This window comes from Desmodus rotundus, chromosome 9 (assembly GCF_022682495.2).
Source record: "Desmodus rotundus isolate HL8 chromosome 9, HLdesRot8A.1, whole genome shotgun sequence".
Lineage (NCBI taxonomy): Eukaryota > Metazoa > Chordata > Mammalia > Chiroptera > Phyllostomidae > Desmodus > Desmodus rotundus.
In genome coordinates, this window is record NC_071395.1 from 112,006,058 (window position 1) to 112,022,458 (window position 16,401).

The following is a 16,401-nucleotide window of genomic DNA, read 5'->3' on the forward strand; positions in this document are numbered from 1 at the left end:
GGCCTCCTTACCATGGTTCCAATGCTGTAGGTCGCTGCGGGGCCGAGCGTGTGGTGGTAGGGATCGGCAGCCGCGTAGACTCGGCCGTAACTGGGGAGACAGCACGGGGAGGGGTGCAGGGCGAAGGGGCAGGTGAGGGTGGCCGCAGGTCTCCCGCCGCCTCCCAGACATTTCCTGAGCATCCTCCCTCGAGGCCCCTCCCCTGCACAGCCCCCTCGCCGCCCTTCCTGCCTGTTTGGAAGGAAGTGTCCGGAACACAGCTGGCCACCCTCGATACATCCAGTGTGCTGACCTGATGGGGTTGGTTGGGGGGTGACCTGTTCTCCCAGGTACCACGTGGAAGAGAAAGGGTCTTCACAGGGCTCATTTGGAGGGGAAAAAAAATCCCGGTCCCCAGAAAGAATGGGGCAGAGTTCGGGAAGGGGTTCAGATCCAGGGGACGTGTGGGGCGGCAGGACCTCCAATGCCAAGGAGGCAGGTGGCTCAGTGCCCCTTGGGTGACCTCCCTCTCACTCAGTTTGCTTTGTGAGTGACATGCCAGCTGCGTGGAGGACCGGGTGGAGCTGGGGGCCTGCTTTGCTCCAGGCTAAACCTGGCCCACCGTGGCTGTGTCGAAGGTGTGGGTCCAGGAGGGGGCATGCCGCCTGCCGGTGGGAGGGAGGGCCCAGTGTCCCCAGGCCAGAGCCAGCCCCGTGGACGGGAGCAACCGCTGCCCCCTGTGAAGTGCCCACTGTGTGCCCAGCGCCAGGCCTCGCACCCTTCCCCGAGCAAGAGCTCTGTAGCTGACAGGCCGAGTGCCCACAGGGGAAGGGGCTGGCTGGGCCGCTCCCGGGGGACCCCCAGGACCTGACCACAGAAGACACACTGCTCCCCGCTGTCATAGGAGCCACCCTTCCCCGCCTTGTCACACCCTTGAGAGGAGGCGGGTGGGCACCAGGGGCCCGTCCTCTTTGGTGCCAGAGGGTCTCAGGCCTGGGGACACTGGGAATGTCAGAGACTCTGGATTACCTTCTCCCTTGGGGCCTTCAGAGCTAGGAGGAGGAGCTGTCTGCTACCTAAGAACTGGGGGGTCCGTAGCCTCCCCATCATGCAAGCAGGAAGTGATTGCAGCAGTTGGGGGCCTTGCTGTTTTGGGGCCTCCAGGCCCATTCAGACCCGTTCTCCTCTGCCCAGACCCTGCACCCACTGGCCCCTGAACAGTAGGTGAGGCTTCCTGCCCATCACTCCTCCACCCCGCTCACTGTCCCCAGGTGGTACCTGTCGCTGTAGGCTGCTGCCGCTGCTGCCGCTGGTTGAGCGTATCTGTAGGCTGCATAGCCTCCCTGCAGGGCGAGGGGGGGAGAGACGCACGGGGGCTTAGTAGGGTGGACACAGTCTTCCATCCTGCACCCTCGGTCCCAGGGGTGTGGGGGAGCCACGCACTGCCCCATCATACAACACTTTGCAAAATGCGCGGCAGGGCGGGGGGTCACCGGGCTGCTGGGAGATCCCCCACTACTCCCAGTGTGAGCTCGGATGACCCAGCTCTGGCTGTGTGGGGTCCCCCAGGGGTGCAGTGCTGCCCCCCCAACCGCCCCAGGTTCTGAGGACAGGAGGGGAGCGTTGTTGGGGAGACACTGGCTCTTCCTGGAAGAGCCATGCCCGGGGAACCACCCCCACCCCCGGGGCCGCACTTACATAAATCTCAGCACCATAAAAGCCGTCCTGATACACGACCCTGGAAGCAAACGGACAAGAAAGTGGTGGGAACGCTGGAGAGGTGGGGTAGGCCGGCTCCGGTGTCTGCTGAGGAGGGAGGGGGCAGGGTGCCGGCCCTGCCCACGGGACCGGCATTTTAACAAGCGTTTGCTCCAGTGCCCTGTTTTGGTATAACAATAGGGTAACGCCCTTGCTGGTCAGCCCCTTTCTCCCACGAACCCGGGGCCCTCTCGCTTACCCTCCCCCCACTCCAGCCCCGCAGCTGTGCCCCCATCGGGAGGAGAGGAGGACGCAGCCCCAGGGAAATGGTCCAGCGAGGGCTTAGAGAAGGCCCTCTCTGCACCCCAGGGCCAACCAGGGTCCCGAGAAAGCACCTGGCTGGGGTTCTAAATGTCCCCTAAATGCCAGTGGCCTTTGGTTCCCCGTGGCAGAGTGGGGGTACTGCAGATCAAGATCAGAATGCAGTGCCGAGGTCTGGGGGTTCCCACAGGCCCCCTCAGTTCTGGGAAGGCTGCTTGAGCCCTCCGGTTGCCCCAGGCCTCCCTCCCTACACTCCCCTGGGTCTTCTCCATGCCTTCCTCCCCCAGAGCCCCCTGGTACTCACGCTCCGTACGTTGGGATGGGGGGCGGGGGCGGCGCAGCTCGAAATGTGTTGTACACGGCCCGGCCCCGGCCCCGTAGGTGTGCGCCCCTGTAGGCAACGGCCGTGCCTGTGGTGGGGTAGGGGAACCCCGTCACTGCAGGAAAGGGTGTGAGAGAGGGAACAGGGTGAGTGGGAAACAGAGACAGGGTGAGTGTGGGCTGGACAGCCTGGCCTGTGCGAAGCCACACCCACCGCCCCCGACCACACCCACCGGCCCCGCCCCAGCTAGACCACAACCACACCGCCCGGCCCCGCCCCTCCAGGCCACGCCCCCTGGCCACTGCCAGGTTCCACTACCCCAGCCTTTACCTGCATAGAATTCAGGCCCGTAGACTGCGCCTACCACGGGGTTGAGCTTCCAGCCTAGAATGGAAGCAAAGATTCCAGTCACCGTCTTCCCCAGCCTCTCCTCACCGCACACTACACCTGTATACCAGGGAGCGCCCCTGCCCCCCGGGACAGACTGGGGGCACGACCCCTTGCCTCCGCAGTCTGAGTGGGTACAGCTTCACGGGGACCTAATGGCAGGGACCGAGCCACTCCCCACCCATCCGCCTGGGTGTCTTCTTGATTCTTTCCACATGGTGGCCCTCCCCAGCCTGCCCCGGGCCTCCCATGCCTGAGGGCACCAGTCCCAGTTCTTGGGGGTGCCCGGGGGGTCGGTGATGTCTGCGGGAGAGAATGAAGAAGGGAAAGTGGAGCGGATTATGTAACTGTGGGCAAGCCGCAAGCTGGGATGAGGGGTTCTGGAAGCTTGACAGGGCCCAGTTGTGGGAGTACTGTCTCCTGTGGGCTCCTGGCTGCCTTCCCGGAGGGTCAGAGGCTGCCGAACAGGGGCTCCGCCTCTGCCCGGAGCCCTTCCCACCTCCTGCCCCAGAGCCTGTGTCCTGGGACCAGCTCCCGCGGGCCCCTCTTCCCAGTGCCAGACCTCTTTCGCTGTCCCACTGCTTGTCCCAAGAGCAGCCAGTGGAAGGCGCCTGGGGAGGAAGGGCCTTTGGGCTCTAAGGGCAGCCAGCCTCTCCCGAGCACGTGCCCTTGTGCCACTCGTTCTGAGCCCACCCACTGCGCAGGCGTCCACCCTGCGCACAGATGAGGAAGTGGAGGCTCAGAGGGGCAGCAGCCTCATACCACCGAGCAGGCAAGTGGCAGGGCCAGACCTCGCTTCCTGGCCACCCCCTCTCTCCAGGCTGGCTGCTCCGGGGCCAGTCTTCCTCTCCCACCAGGGGCCCGCTGCACGGCCTGAGGCCTCTGGGGTGGACACCAGCTGGCTTTGGGCGGGCTCTGGCCCCAGGCGTCCAGACAGGGTGCTCCCTCCCCACACTCTCCATGGGCCCCCAGGACACCATAGCAGAGACGTTGTGTGTGATCGCTACTGCTGGGGCCAGAAACCCACAAACCTCAGGAAAGGAGGAAGAAACGCTCCATCTCCTGGGACGACCTCCAGTCGTCTTGGGAAGAAGCCACCTTGGAGCCGAGTCCGGGAGGCAGCGACCCAAGCCCACCTCCCCCGCTTCTACCCCGGCGGCTCTCCGGGTCCACCCTCGGGCGGGCTGCCGCCTCACACGGCCCGGCACCTCTACCCGCCAACTCTGGGGTCCTGGGGGCCTCTGTCTGTCCCTCTGGCTCTCTGGTGCCTCCACCTGTCAATCTTGGCCCATTGGAACAGTCAGGGTCCCCAGATCAGAGGCAGCCTGACACCCACCGGGGTGGTCCCTTCTTTCTTCTGTAAATAGTAACACCAGGTCAAACTAGGGGAGTTTATTCCCTCCAGTGAATTTCCCTCGACTCCTCCCGGCCGCCCGTGTGCGGCACCAGCTGTTCCGTCTTCGAAGAGGACGGGCCCCATCTGCTCACGGTCAGGTCGGCAGCACGACTACTTGCTTGACACTCGCAATGGACCAGCGGGACTTCCTCTGGTGGCCTCAACCTCTCAGTGTCTCTGAGACCCGGGGGACTGTCCCTGCTTTCGCCATCACACTCACTACATTCAAGCACCTCCAGCCCAGGCCCTGCCTGAGTGCTTAGAAATAAGTAACAATCCAGGAAGCGGCCACCACCCCCTTGTGCCCGAAGCCCGTCCACGTGGCCTCTGGGTGCCATGCGCGCTCAGGAAAGCCCAGGAGTCTTGCCGGCTGGGTGCCTGGGGGTGGGCTGCCCCAGCTTTCCTGCTGGCCGACCTGGCTGCTTCCGACGGGGAGAGCTGGGGCCCGGGGGGCACTCAGCATCCAGGAAGGTCGGCCTCAGGAAAGCTCCGTCCAGGCCCCTGACAGCCCCTGCATCCTCCCCGGGGTCCTGGGCCCCTTACCATTGGTGTAGGGGTTCGAAGTCTTCTTGTTGGTCATGACCCGGGCCGTGGCGTTATTGACCTGCCCAGAGAGAGGGAGCGAGACGGTGAGGGGAGCCTCAGGCCCTCGGGGGCCATGGGTCGCCCCAGTCCTGCCCTGGGACCGTACTTCTCCACGGCCCCCTGGGAGGGGGAGGCTGGGGGTTGGGAGGGAGGGCCTGGGACACCCAGGTGGAGGCACAGGACAGCCCCTACCCCCAGCCCGGCCTCCTCTCCCGGCCATGCCGCCCGCCTCCGGGAAGCCTTGGCCATCACTGCTCCCAACGTGGGCTGGTACCCGGCCTGGCCCTGGCTCCGGGCCCTTGGCTCGGGCGCCACGTCCAGACTCACTGGCTCCTGACCCTCAGGTGGCAGGTTCCACAAACCAAGCCCCAGCCTCTCTCTGGCAACCCAAGGTCACCGGAGAAGCTGTTGGCAGCCTCTCCTCAAAGTGCTCTCAGGCCAGCTACGAGAACTGCCCCCAAGACGGTCTCTAGCTGGGGCGGCTGTAGACAGAGGCCCCCTAGCTGCAGGCACCCAACTGTTGACCGTCTCCCCACCCCTGAGGCCAGAGCTTTCTGAGGGGGCCCCTGTGCCCATGGGGACAAGGCCAGTGAGGGAGGGGCAGGTGGGGACCTGGGGGGTGGGCCCTACTCTCCAGACAGCTGAGCCCAGGGGACTGGATGGGGGGGGCAGGAAGGAGGGGGAGACCTCTACAGAAGGAGCAGGAGGAGGGCGGGGGGGTGGAAGAAGAGGAGGGGCCCAGTGTCAGCCCCTAGGGCCTTGGGCCAAGGCCTTGGGTGCCACCGGTGCTGGGCCGGAGCCTGGCCAAGGTCGAGGCCTCCAGTACTTCCCCCTTTGGGAACCCTCCCCTAGACCTCTCCCTGCCCTTCCTGTGGGCTGGGCCAGCTGCTGACCCTGCCCTCTGAACCACCCCTGGCTGCCCTGCTGTGGGGGAGCCCAGCTCCCAGACACCCCGAGCCACAGCCCTGGTGAGGGACAGGGAGGAAGTGGGGATGTCAGAGTTCTTGCCTCCTCTTCCCGCTGCTCCCCTGGGCTGGGTCCCATTTTAGGACCTGGCCACTTCCTGCGGGCCCTGTGGGGGTGAGGGCGAAGGGAGAGCTGCAGGCTGGCAGCGTGGGGGGGCAGGGAGAAGTCCTGGGCCCTCCCAACGGCAGGCCAGCCGGGGCTGGCTGTGGTTCTCGGAGCTGCCAGGCCTCACACACACGATTTCTGGGGTCCTCCCAGTGTCTGGCTGCTCCCCCAGTTGGGGGGGTCTCTTTCAGGAAGGAGAGAGGAAGCGGGGGAGGTGGGACCCTGGGGTGGGCCTGAAATGTAGACCCCCAAGGTTGCACGTGACGGGCTGGGGCTCTGGCCTCTGTGCGGCCCGCCCCACCCCTGTCCAGCCCCTGTCCCAGGGACCCCGGCCTGGTGCTCACAGGACAGCAGGAGACCTGGGTGGGGACGGACTGGGGTGACAGGTGCCCCTGCCCCAGCACACTTATCTGAGCACCTCAATTTTCCGTCCCTCTACGATCGTCCCATTCAGCTTCTCCCGGGCTCGGTCAGCATCTGAGCTAGTTTCAAAAGTTACAAACCCAAAGCCCTGTGAGCAGAGAGGGACAGACACGGAGAGAAAGACACAGGATGAGAAAAAGAAAAAAAAAAGGAGGCATGGGTGGGGGCGGGGCCGGGGGTGGGTGCCGGGGAGAAGGGAGGAGAGAGAGAGGGGGTTGAGTCAGCGGAGTTGAAGGAGAGACTCAGGCAGCCCAGAGGTCTGTCCTGGGGCCGCCAGCAGGCGCCCAGGAGGGGCGCGGCCCCAGGTGGGGGCAGCCTTTGGCTTGGCCTAGCCGGCCTGAGCTTACCACCTGGCCTCTCCAAGGGGATAGGCCAAAGCTATAGGAGACACTGACCCTGCCAGGGTCCAGGGCTGTCACCCTCACCGAAGGCTGGATTAGAGGACCTGAGGGGGGCAGCCTGGTTGGGGGGGCAGTGTCTTCCAGAGCGGAGAGCAGGGCCCATCTTAGCTGGGGCGCCTTCCCGCCTGCCCGCCCCGCAGCCCCACTCCCAGCCTCAGGGCTGACTGGCGGGCAGGCCCGGGCCCCCGAGGAAGGAGGAACGAGGAATGCCCCAGTCCCAGGGCAGACAGAGAGGTCCTGGCAGCTCAGAGAGAAGGAGGCGTCAGCAGCAGCAGCAACGACAACACAGACAGTGGGGTGGGGAGGGGGCGGAGGAGGGGAATACAAGCACCCGTGTCGCTCAGGGGTCCTCGGGTGCGAAGCTCTCCAGGAAGGAAACGCACATGTCACACGTTAGCCTGGCGGGACCTACAGCCGGCGCTGTAATGGTGGCGGCCTCTGGGCGGCACCCACCTTGGAGCCCCGCTCGTTAAAAATGATCTCCACGTCTAAAATTTTTCCGAATTGCTGCGGAGACAGAGAGGGGTTGGGGGGGACAGGAGACGGCGGCGGGTTAAGGAGGCCTGCTCCCCAGGAGACCCCTCACCAGTGCGGATTCTGGCCCTCCGCCCCCGGCCCCTCCGCCCGGGCAGGCACAGGAGGACAGGCTTCCTGAGCAGCATGAGGGGACAGGGACACCCTCCCCACCTCCTTGTGCAGAGAGCTTTCCCTGCCGGGATGCCGGGGCTCTGCCACAGGCTGCTGACAGGCACCCCAATTCACACTAGAGGGAAAAGTCCTTCCCACCAGGTCGGTGCTGGGGGGAGCAGGAGCCCCTAGAAGAGAAAGCACCCAGAAGGCCTCCGCTGGGCGGCCCGTGCTGGGTGGGGCTGGACCCCAGGCTCCCCACCTGAGCAGGACGCGCTGGCACCGAGCTCCGCCCCCTGTCCTGACACTGGCCTGGGACACAAGGGGCGGCCCTGTCCTCAACGGCTGGCGAGACTGACCACCTGTGACCAGGTCCCCAAAATGCCAGTGAGCTCAGAGGGGCCTGTCCCGGAGCCTCCAGAGTATACACAGGTGGGGCTCCCCTTCACCCCGAAATATCCCAGAGGTGGGTGTCACAGGGCAGCAAGGCGACATGCAGCCAGCCAGCAGTGCTGTCCCCACCCTGCCAGAGACAGGGAGGAAGGTGGCGCCCTTGTTGGGGGTGCTGGGGGGTGGACGGGCACCGTGCAGATGCCAGGTGAGGCGATGGGTCCTGTAGGGCTGGTGAGACTCTGCCACCCGGCTGCTGTGGTCCCCAGGCTCCAGGGGTCCAGGGCCGAGATGATTCTAAATCCTGCCAGCTCCCCACTGGGTCTAACCCCAAATCCACAAAGGCCCCCGAGGAGGGGAGTGGATAACTGGGGTGAGGTAGGCGTGGGTGCTGGGCCTGTCCCGCTGCCGCCCCCTAGCCTCTTCCCTGACAAACCTGCCTGAGGTGGGGGTGGCATGGGGGGCTCAGGGGCCCGGGCCCGCCTCGCTCGTGGCAGAGGTCGGGGGGGATGCAGGGCAGGCAGGAGGGGCAGTTCAGAGTGATGGAGGGCGGGGAGCAGTCCGAACGGGCCAGGTGTGGTGGTGCTCTGTGGCGGGCAGTCGGGACCAAGGGGCTGCCCTGCTCTGGGCTGCCCACCTGGCTGCTGCCCACCCGCCCACCCACGTTGCAGCCCAGCACCCAGTGGGCGTCGGTGCCTGCTGGGTGGTCAGTCAAGTGACAGGATGAAGTGAACACAGGACTACAGGGGTCCCTGCCTGCAGCCTCTCACAGCACCTGGCTGAGGCCCTGTGGCACAGAACCTGGGAACAGGTCCGAGGAACCAGGGCGGATGTTGTCTGGCACTTGCTCCGCCCACCACGTGTTCTCCAGAAGCCCCATCCCTGGAGCCCCCACGCTGGCCCAGAGAGGTTGAGTGCCTGGCCCCAAGGCACGTGGCAGCGGCGGCGGGGGCTGGACAGATGCTGGGCGGGGCAGGAGTCTGGGACGCCCCTCCAGGGGCCCTCTGAGGAGCACAGCGGGGGCCTGGACCCCTTGCAGCAGATTAATAACCTGACAGGCACTGGCCTTGGCCTCTCTGGGGAGCCTGAGGACAGGTGGGCTGATGTCTGGAGGGGGGTGGGGGGTGGCGCCCTGCTACTGTGCTGCCCCTTGTCCCTCCCTCCCACCCCATGGACTCAGGCCAGAGCTGGCGGGACCAGGAGGCAGGAGGCTGCAGCAGGAAACCCGGGGGGCCGGGGCGTGCTGGGGGCTGGGAGGGGGCCGCGCACACTCACCCCGAACATTTGCCGCAGGTCGGGGTCCCTGAACCGGAAGGGGATGTTGGAGACGTGAAGCCGCTTGGGCTGCTGCTTCTCTGCGGGGTCGGGGGGGCGGAGGGGCTGGCTGTCCGTCTGTGCCGCCTCATCTGTCTGCTGTGGGGAGAGGACCTGGATGTGAGGGGCCCTCTCAGCTCCCACCCTATGGAGGGGGGTGTCTAAAGACCAGGCCCTCCCAACCCCTCGGACCCCCCTCACATCCGAGGGTGGGGCAGATCTGCCAGGGTGTCTAGGCAAGCAGCACATGGCTCTGCAGCGCCACCTGCAGGACCCTGCCTGAGCTACTCCCGGGAAACCAGCGCAGGGCCAGGCTTCCCTGGCCTGCTCTGTCCTGCTCCTCCGCGCGGCCCAGGTCTGACCACGGTCCCTCAGCTCCATGGACTGTCTGGTTCTCGAGGTCCCGGGTTTGCCCTTTCCCCTGATAGGGGCCCTTCTGGCTTCCAGGGCCTGATGAGAAAGTGGACATTTCCAAACGCGCCACTGGGCACACACACCTGTAGGGGTGCTGCCCCACCCCAAGGTCACCGGGGCGCTGCCTCACATTCTAGCCCCGCACTGCTGCTTGGCACTGCGGGGGCCACACCCTCCTAAGGCACAGGGTGACTGACTCCTGTCCTTTATAGCTGGTCCCCGTGCTGCACTCAAATACTGTTTCAACAGAGGGACTCCGGAAGGCTTGGGTGCCGGGAAACAGAGCTGCTGCTGAGCAGGGCCCCCGCCCCCAGCAGCTCCCCGTGAGGACTGGGCTGGGATGAGGCCCCGAGACGGCGAGGGGTCGGGGTGGTGAGCGGGCTGGCTGGCAGCCTGAGTGGGGTGCCTCCCTTGTGGACTTCCGCAGGGACGGGCCGGCCGCCAGCTCATGGCCAGGTGCCTGTAGCCTGGGTCCATCCCTGCTGAATCCCAGTGCTGAAGGCCGTCACCAGGTGCTCCATCAACGCCGGCTGGGTGACAAGTGGCTGCTGACCGAGGTGTCCCAACAGCCGGCCATGACAGGTCACCAGGGCCTGAGGCTGTCTGTATGCCGCTGACGGGGCAGAACTGCCAATTGCCGGCCCCTGGCGCAGCCCTCTGGTGAGGCAGCATGGAGCCTGAGTGTCCAGGAGCTGTCTCCAGAGGTGACAGGTAGAGCGGTGGCCCGATGCCTGGCTCCCTGCCACGGGGCTCCTCGCCCCCAGGTTCCCCCAGCGGGTGGTGAGCACGGCACCGGGAGGGTAACGAGATGAGGACACCATCTTTATTCCCTCCTTCCCTTTCCTGTCTCTGTTCCTGGCTCCTCTCCCGGGGTCCTCTTGGGATCGCGTCCCCGGCACACTGCTCGGTCTTGCCTCCTTGTTGCAGGGTCGGCGGCATCCAGGCCAGGACCCCCGCGGAGGGTGTGGGGGCCCTGGCTGCCTGGCTGCAGTAGGGCCACGCTGAGCCTTCCTGCTCTGTCTGGGGAGAGTGAAGGTGGAGGGCAGGTCCTCGAGCCTGTGCTGGAACTTGTATGAGTGGGTGGCTGTGGTCTGCCGTGTGTCCTGAGGAACAGAGGCGGCTGGCTGGCAGCAAGAGGCTGGAGGCCACTTTCTGGTGGGCGTCTGTCACTGGCAACCAGAGGAGTGCTGACCAATACAAGCCCCACCCTCCTCAGGGCGGGACAGGGTGAGGCCAATGTGCTCGAGGCTGAGGACATGGAGCCCAAGGGGCAGAGGCTAGTGGCCAGGTTCCCTCTCTGAACTCCAGAGTGGCTGTCCTCAGAGGCCATCCTTTCCTGTGCTCAGCCAAGAGGCCTCTGCCCTGGCTCCAGGGCAGCAGGTGCCACAGGAGAGGGCTGCTGAGGGGGACCGAGGACATGCGCCCCCGGGGACACATGGGAGAGGCCTGGAGGGCTGTGGGAGCTTCCTGTCCATGTGCCTCTCAGAGTCTGCGTTCCCGTGTGGAGAAGCAAGTGCTTAGCGTGGGGTCGAAGCCGCCGTCCCTTCAAGTCCTGTGTCTCAGCAAGGTGGCCACCCCATGCAGCAGCCCCAGTGCCAACATGTGCGTGTCCTCGGAGAGCCCTCTGTCGGGCTGTGGGAGGGACAGGTGCCCAGTGGGGCACTGCGGGAGATCCAGGGCCTGTTCCGTGGGGATCAGCAAGAGCCGCCGCAGGGGACCATCAGCAGGGGGCATCTCCTGACCAGCCCTCCGCCCAGCCCGCCCCCACCCCCCAGGTCCCCTGCTGTCCTCCGGCCTTGGTGCCACTCTTCCTAGCAGAAAGCAAGCCCCCAGAGGGCTCATCCAGGCATCAGCGATTCCTGCAGAGGTCTGGGGCCCAGCCTCTGGCTACTGCAACGTGTGGCTTGCCACTCAGCACTCAGGGTGGGCCCGGTGCCCTCTGTCACACCCCCACAGCCCCAGTGCATTCCATAAGCCTGCACCCTCCGCTGCTCCTGGGCACAGGTGACTAATGAAGGAGTCACCAGATGGGGAATCCAGCTGGGAGAGGGACATGCAATGCTGACTTCAGACCAGCAGAGGGCAGTGGCTAACCCAGCCTGGAGGTCCGCTGGTACTCAGAGGAGAAAGGGGGGCCCTACATGGGGAGGGGGGGGAGGGCTATAGGAGACTGAGACCACCAGGTGTCAACAAGATCCAGATTCCCCCCAAAACCCTAAGGGGAGCCGCTGAGGGCCAGGGGTGGAGGGGTGCTGTGGAGATGGAGCCACGGGTGGGGCCAGGACATGGGTAAGGAAGGCGCCCTCCGCCCCCAGCGCAGCTGCGCGGCGGCAGATAAATGGGCTCAATGACTGTAAAATTGCGAGACGCGCCGAGAAGCCCCGGAGTGTGACGGCACGCTGGCCGCCGGAGGGGAGGCAGCGGCCTTCCCACCATTTATCACAGCGGCCCAGGCAGCCCGGGCCGCCCTTCCGGGGGCTCCCCCCGCACGCCCCGCCGTTTTTTAAGCCCTCTGCCTTCGGTCGTGAACGCAGGCCAACAAGAAACAACACCACTGAGCCCCCTCCCTCCCGCGGCGGGTTACCGCGGCTTTGCTTCTGCGTCCTTCCCCGTCTGTGTCACTGTAGCCTTCGCTCCCACACACACCCTTCCAAGGCCAGGAGCGGCTGTGGTGGGCTCGGATGGACCCCAGATGCCGCCCGGCACATCTGCAGCCCTCCCCACCCTCCAGGAGCCTGAAGCCCCCTTCGCCCAGTAACGGGCAAGGCCGAGAGGGCCCCGGGCGGCGGATGAGGAGCCGTGCCCGTTGCTGGCACGGCCCCCAGGCTTGCTGGTGGGAGACAAGCTGAAGCAGGTCTTGCAAACCTCCTTTCTCTGCAGCAGCAGGCCCCCCACCCCCACCCCTTCGAAAGCTCCTGGGTTCTTGTGTGATGGCTGCTAGCCGCTTGCTGGACGTGCTCGCCCCAGCGAGTGGGCGGCTCATCAGCCACAGAAGAGGCCTTTTCCCCCTGTGGCCTCCAGCCTTCCGTTCAGGAGGTCTTGTTCCTACATGGGGGCCCGGGGCAGCCCCCTCCTTGGGCGGAGTGTGTCCACTGTGGGCTCTGTCTGTACGACGCCACCTGCTGGGTCTCGGCCGCCACCGCACTGGTTCCGTGGGCACCGCTGGTGTCCTCTGCTTGCATCCGGAAGCCCCCCTTCCCGGCCTGGTGCAGGGGCAGACTCATCGCCTCCTCTGCCCTTCCGCCCTCACTCCGACACGGAGCGCACACGTGCCAGCTATGCCGAGGCGGGAAGGCGCCGCAGGAGTCGGTACTCCAGGACTAGAGCACTCAATCCCGTGGCAGCCGACGTCTCATGGGGCGGCTACGGGCCTTCGGCTGCCTGGGGACTTCCATCTGCACTGCTCATTCAGCCCAGGGCCTGGAGAATAACAGCCTGTTCTGGTCCCCAGGTGGGAACCTGCAGACCCTGACCCTTCGCAGGACCTGAGGAGACCCGGGCCGCGGGGAGGTCGCTCAGGCTGCCGTCCCCTGGGCCGGGCACTTTCCCAGAGTGGTGCTCGGCCAGAGCAGCAGCCTCTCACCCCCTCAGTGGGGACTGCTCTCAGGGACGCTGGGTCCCCTCAGGGGCCATGGGCTCTCACAGCCACAGAGGCCACGACTGGCCCCTTCGACTTTTGTGTTCGTGGCTGGTGGGATCCAGTGGCGGCCGCGGGGCATTGAGAGGCAGGACTGGCCACTGCTTCTGTCTACCCAGTGCTGTTTGGCGCCCAGCGCACAGCAGGTGCCTCTCTAATGCCTGGAGATCGAAGGCAGGAGCCCCGCTGTGGAGGAGGCCTCGGGCTCTCTCCGCGGCGCTGGCACCGGCTGTTGGCCGGCTCTGTGGCCGCGTGCATCTGATCCCCTTGTCTCCTGGCAGCGAATCCCAGGCTCACTTGCATCTGTTTGAGGTCATGAGGCCTGACCAGATGCCCCCTGGCCACTGCCGTCCCTCAGACAGACCAGCTGGCCGGGTCGCGCTCACAGCGAGCCCCTCCTCCGGCTGCGCTCACCTCTTTCCCAAGCACACACAGGCCATGACTGACGTGCCGGAAGCATGTGCAGAGCAGCGGGAGGTCTGGCTGCTCCCGGGTCTGTGACCCATGCACCGGCTTCATCCATCTGTAGGAGCTCTGGGGGCGTCTCCGGGAGACGCTGCACCTTGGAAGGCAGCGCACGGGAGTCTCATGGCTTCGCACAGACTCAGGCTGGGAAGAAGGGCCTGTCTGCGCCCCAGACGAGGGTCTGGTCCAGCCCTGGGCTGGGTGGGCTCTCGCCCCAGAGAGCGTGGGCGATGCTGCCCGCACAGGGAAGGCAGGTAATATCTGGATCCATACAGCACCTTGGGAGCCAGACTGGATTAGGGGGAGGGCCGTGGAAGCACGGTCAGGGGGCACCCATCGGGAGCTGCCAGGGCGCTGCCTCTCCTGGGCAGCTTGGAGCTGCTGGCCCCTCGCCCAGCTTGGCCAGCCAGTGCTGGGGCCGAGCCAGCAGGGAGAGTTGCATGACCCCACGGCCCCAGCACAGCGGTGGGGGCGGGCAGCTCGAGAATGCATGGGGGAGTGCAGGAAGGGTCGGGGCAGGCCGGTCTCTGGAGGGCGGGCCTGGGGCACGGCCACTCCTCGCCACACTCCTGCTATCGGGAAAGTGCAGGGCTCAGCCCTTTTCCCTCAGAGCTGCACGAGAACCGCATAACCAAAGCTATCTGATTGGAGGGCAGCCAAGCAGGTAGATTACAAGTGATTAGAAATGATAGGAACGCCTGCCACAGAGTCAGCTCTGAGGCCCTGGCCCCCTCGCCCGCTGCCAGCCCGGCCTCGGCCATTTCCCTTGCTTCCCATGAACTGGCAGCTGGGGACACGCTCCGTCTACCAGGTGAGGTGAGAGCTGGGCTGAAGTCTGGCTCAGGGAGCGAGGGTTGGGGAGCAGCTGGAGGTGGTGGGCCTGCTTCGGGCTGGGCGGCTGCCCCCCTCCCCCCCCCGGCCCCGCTGTGCCTGGCCGAGCAGGTGCCACTGGAAAGATGCTTGGTTTCAGAGGATGAGCAGCTGCAGGTGGGTGGGACAATGACTGGGACCCCCACTATGGACCCTGACTCTCCACCCACAGGCTCGCCTCGATGCCCTCCTGAGCTGTCCCGGGGGAAGCCCCGCTTCCTGAAGCCCCAGGTCGCGGGGGCCCCTTACCGGCACCGTCTGGGCCCCGGCGATGGGCTGCGTGCTGGCCTCGGGGCCCGGCTGCTCGGGGTGGGTCTGTGCTGGTGTGTACAGGGTCATGCCGTGCTCCGGGGGGACGGGGGTCTGGCCCGAGTAGTCCTGCGTGGGGTGCGGCGGGGGTGGGGCGTACTCGGCGGGGATGCCGTTCTGCGGGGGCGGGGGGTACTGGGTGGGGGGATAGGGCTGGGCCATCGCTTCGGGCGGAGCCGTGGCGTCCTGACTGCCCTGTGGAGGGAGAAAGAGAGAGAAGGCCGGTCAGACTCCCGGGGAGGCCCAGTCCTGGCCCCCACCCCAACCTCCCCCTGCAATCTGGGCGCCGTGGGGACCAACAACGAAGGGCATTGACAGCAGCCCTGGAGGACGTCCCTCAGCCGTCCCCAGGGGAGGGACTGGGGTCCCTTGTGGTGTCGGGGGGGGAAGGTGTGCTGGGGTGCATCTGGCTTTTCCCACTCAGTGTCCTTCACTGCAGACACACACCGAGGGCTAGCTGGCAGCAGCCCCTCTGGGCCGGCGAGGCACTGTCTGGCCTTCCGAGCATGTCCGCAGGGGACAGACAGGTGCCAGCTCTCACCGCATGGAAAGGACCTGGTGCAGCTGTGGGCAATCTGACACTCAGGACTGCACCCCCCCAACCCGGTGGAGGGGGCGCTCTGCGTGTGCTCCCCTGCTCCCCCACCACGCTGACCGGGCATGTGAGGTGTCTGTGTCCTCGTCCATCTCCCCCGCCCAAGACGGGCGCTCCTTCCAGAGAGCACGCTGGACCCGCTCTGCGCAGCCTCCGTCCGGTCACTACTCACTCACCTAACAACTGTGCACTGGGGGCCTGGGGCTCAGGACAGGCAGCCCCTGCCTCTGCGGGGTCTGCAGTCCAGTGGGGTGGGGAGAGCCGTCCAGACATTGACCCCAAAGTCAAAGTCGAGTAGTTGTTAGAGTGAAAGGTGCCCAGAGAGGCCTGGCCACAGGGGGCAACAGTCAGTCAAAGACCCTGCCAGGTGCCCTGCCTCCAGCCCCATCCCTGCCCCCACATCCGCCTGCCTGCCCCCTCCATGTAGACGGGCGCCTGAGGTCAACTCTGTGCCCAGGACCCAGCACCCCCTCTCCCCAATGCCAGTCTCTGAGGTCTCAGTGCCTGACACCTCTAACTCTTGGGCGACCCCTGACGCCTCGTAAGCAGAAGTTCTGTCCTTCTCCTTGGCGAGGTCACCGGGTCCCCTCCCTCTCTGCAGAAACTGGGGCAGCGCCTGCGCTCCTGACAACGGGAGGGAAACACGCATGTGCGTGCACCCATGAAGACACGCCCATGCAGACGCTGCCCCCACCCCACCTCACTGCTCGAGTCACCCGCGAGCCCCACAACCCACTGTGAACAAATGTGTTGGTGACGTCCTGTGGCTCCCAGGTGCGGGAGCAAGGCAGGCTCAGGGCACAGGAGGACCAGGCCTGGCGGGCGGGCGGTGAGGAGGGAGGGGCGGCAGAGCCAGGAGGGAATTGTGGGACAGCCGGAGGTGGGAGGGAGAGGCAGCTCACTGGATCAATTAACAGATAAATATTTGATTAGAACCTTCACTCACTCACATCTTCCCAGTGCCCCTCCTCCTCCTCTCCTCCACAGCTAGGAGAAAGGGATGCTCTTCTCCCCCGGCTCCCTTCTCATCCCACCCTCCCTTTCCCAGGCCCCTCTGCCCCCAGGCCCACCTGGGCTGAGTGACAGCTGCGAATCGCTCCCGCTGCAGTGGATCCCGGCTGCAGCCCAGAGCCCACTCTGTCGGGGAGCCTGCGACACAAAGGTGGGGTCGCCTGGTGCCGTGGTGGGGACTGAGTG

The 16,401-nt window shown here is 65.9% G+C and overlaps 1 protein-coding gene across 1 annotated transcript in view; it reads right to left on the minus strand.

Moving 5' to 3' along the window:
- The window catches only part of RBFOX3 (RNA binding fox-1 homolog 3), a 93,010-nt gene that overhangs the window by 4,684 nt on the left and 71,925 nt on the right, over positions 1-16,401 (minus strand). The window contains exons 2-11 of the mRNA XM_045190335.3: positions 14,550-14,804; positions 8,876-9,013; positions 7,037-7,090; positions 6,178-6,270; positions 4,647-4,707; positions 2,651-2,704; positions 2,303-2,435; positions 1,678-1,717; positions 1,258-1,322; positions 12-90 (exon numbers count right to left, since the gene is read on the minus strand). Coding sequence (XP_045046270.2) covers positions 12-90; positions 1,258-1,322; positions 1,678-1,717; positions 2,303-2,435; positions 2,651-2,704; positions 4,647-4,707; positions 6,178-6,270; positions 7,037-7,090; positions 8,876-9,013; positions 14,550-14,771 — 939 coding nt within the window. The 5' untranslated portion in view covers positions 14,772-14,804. The remainder of the gene's footprint in view (positions 1-11; positions 91-1,257; positions 1,323-1,677; positions 1,718-2,302; positions 2,436-2,650; positions 2,705-4,646; positions 4,708-6,177; positions 6,271-7,036; positions 7,091-8,875; positions 9,014-14,549; positions 14,805-16,401) is intronic.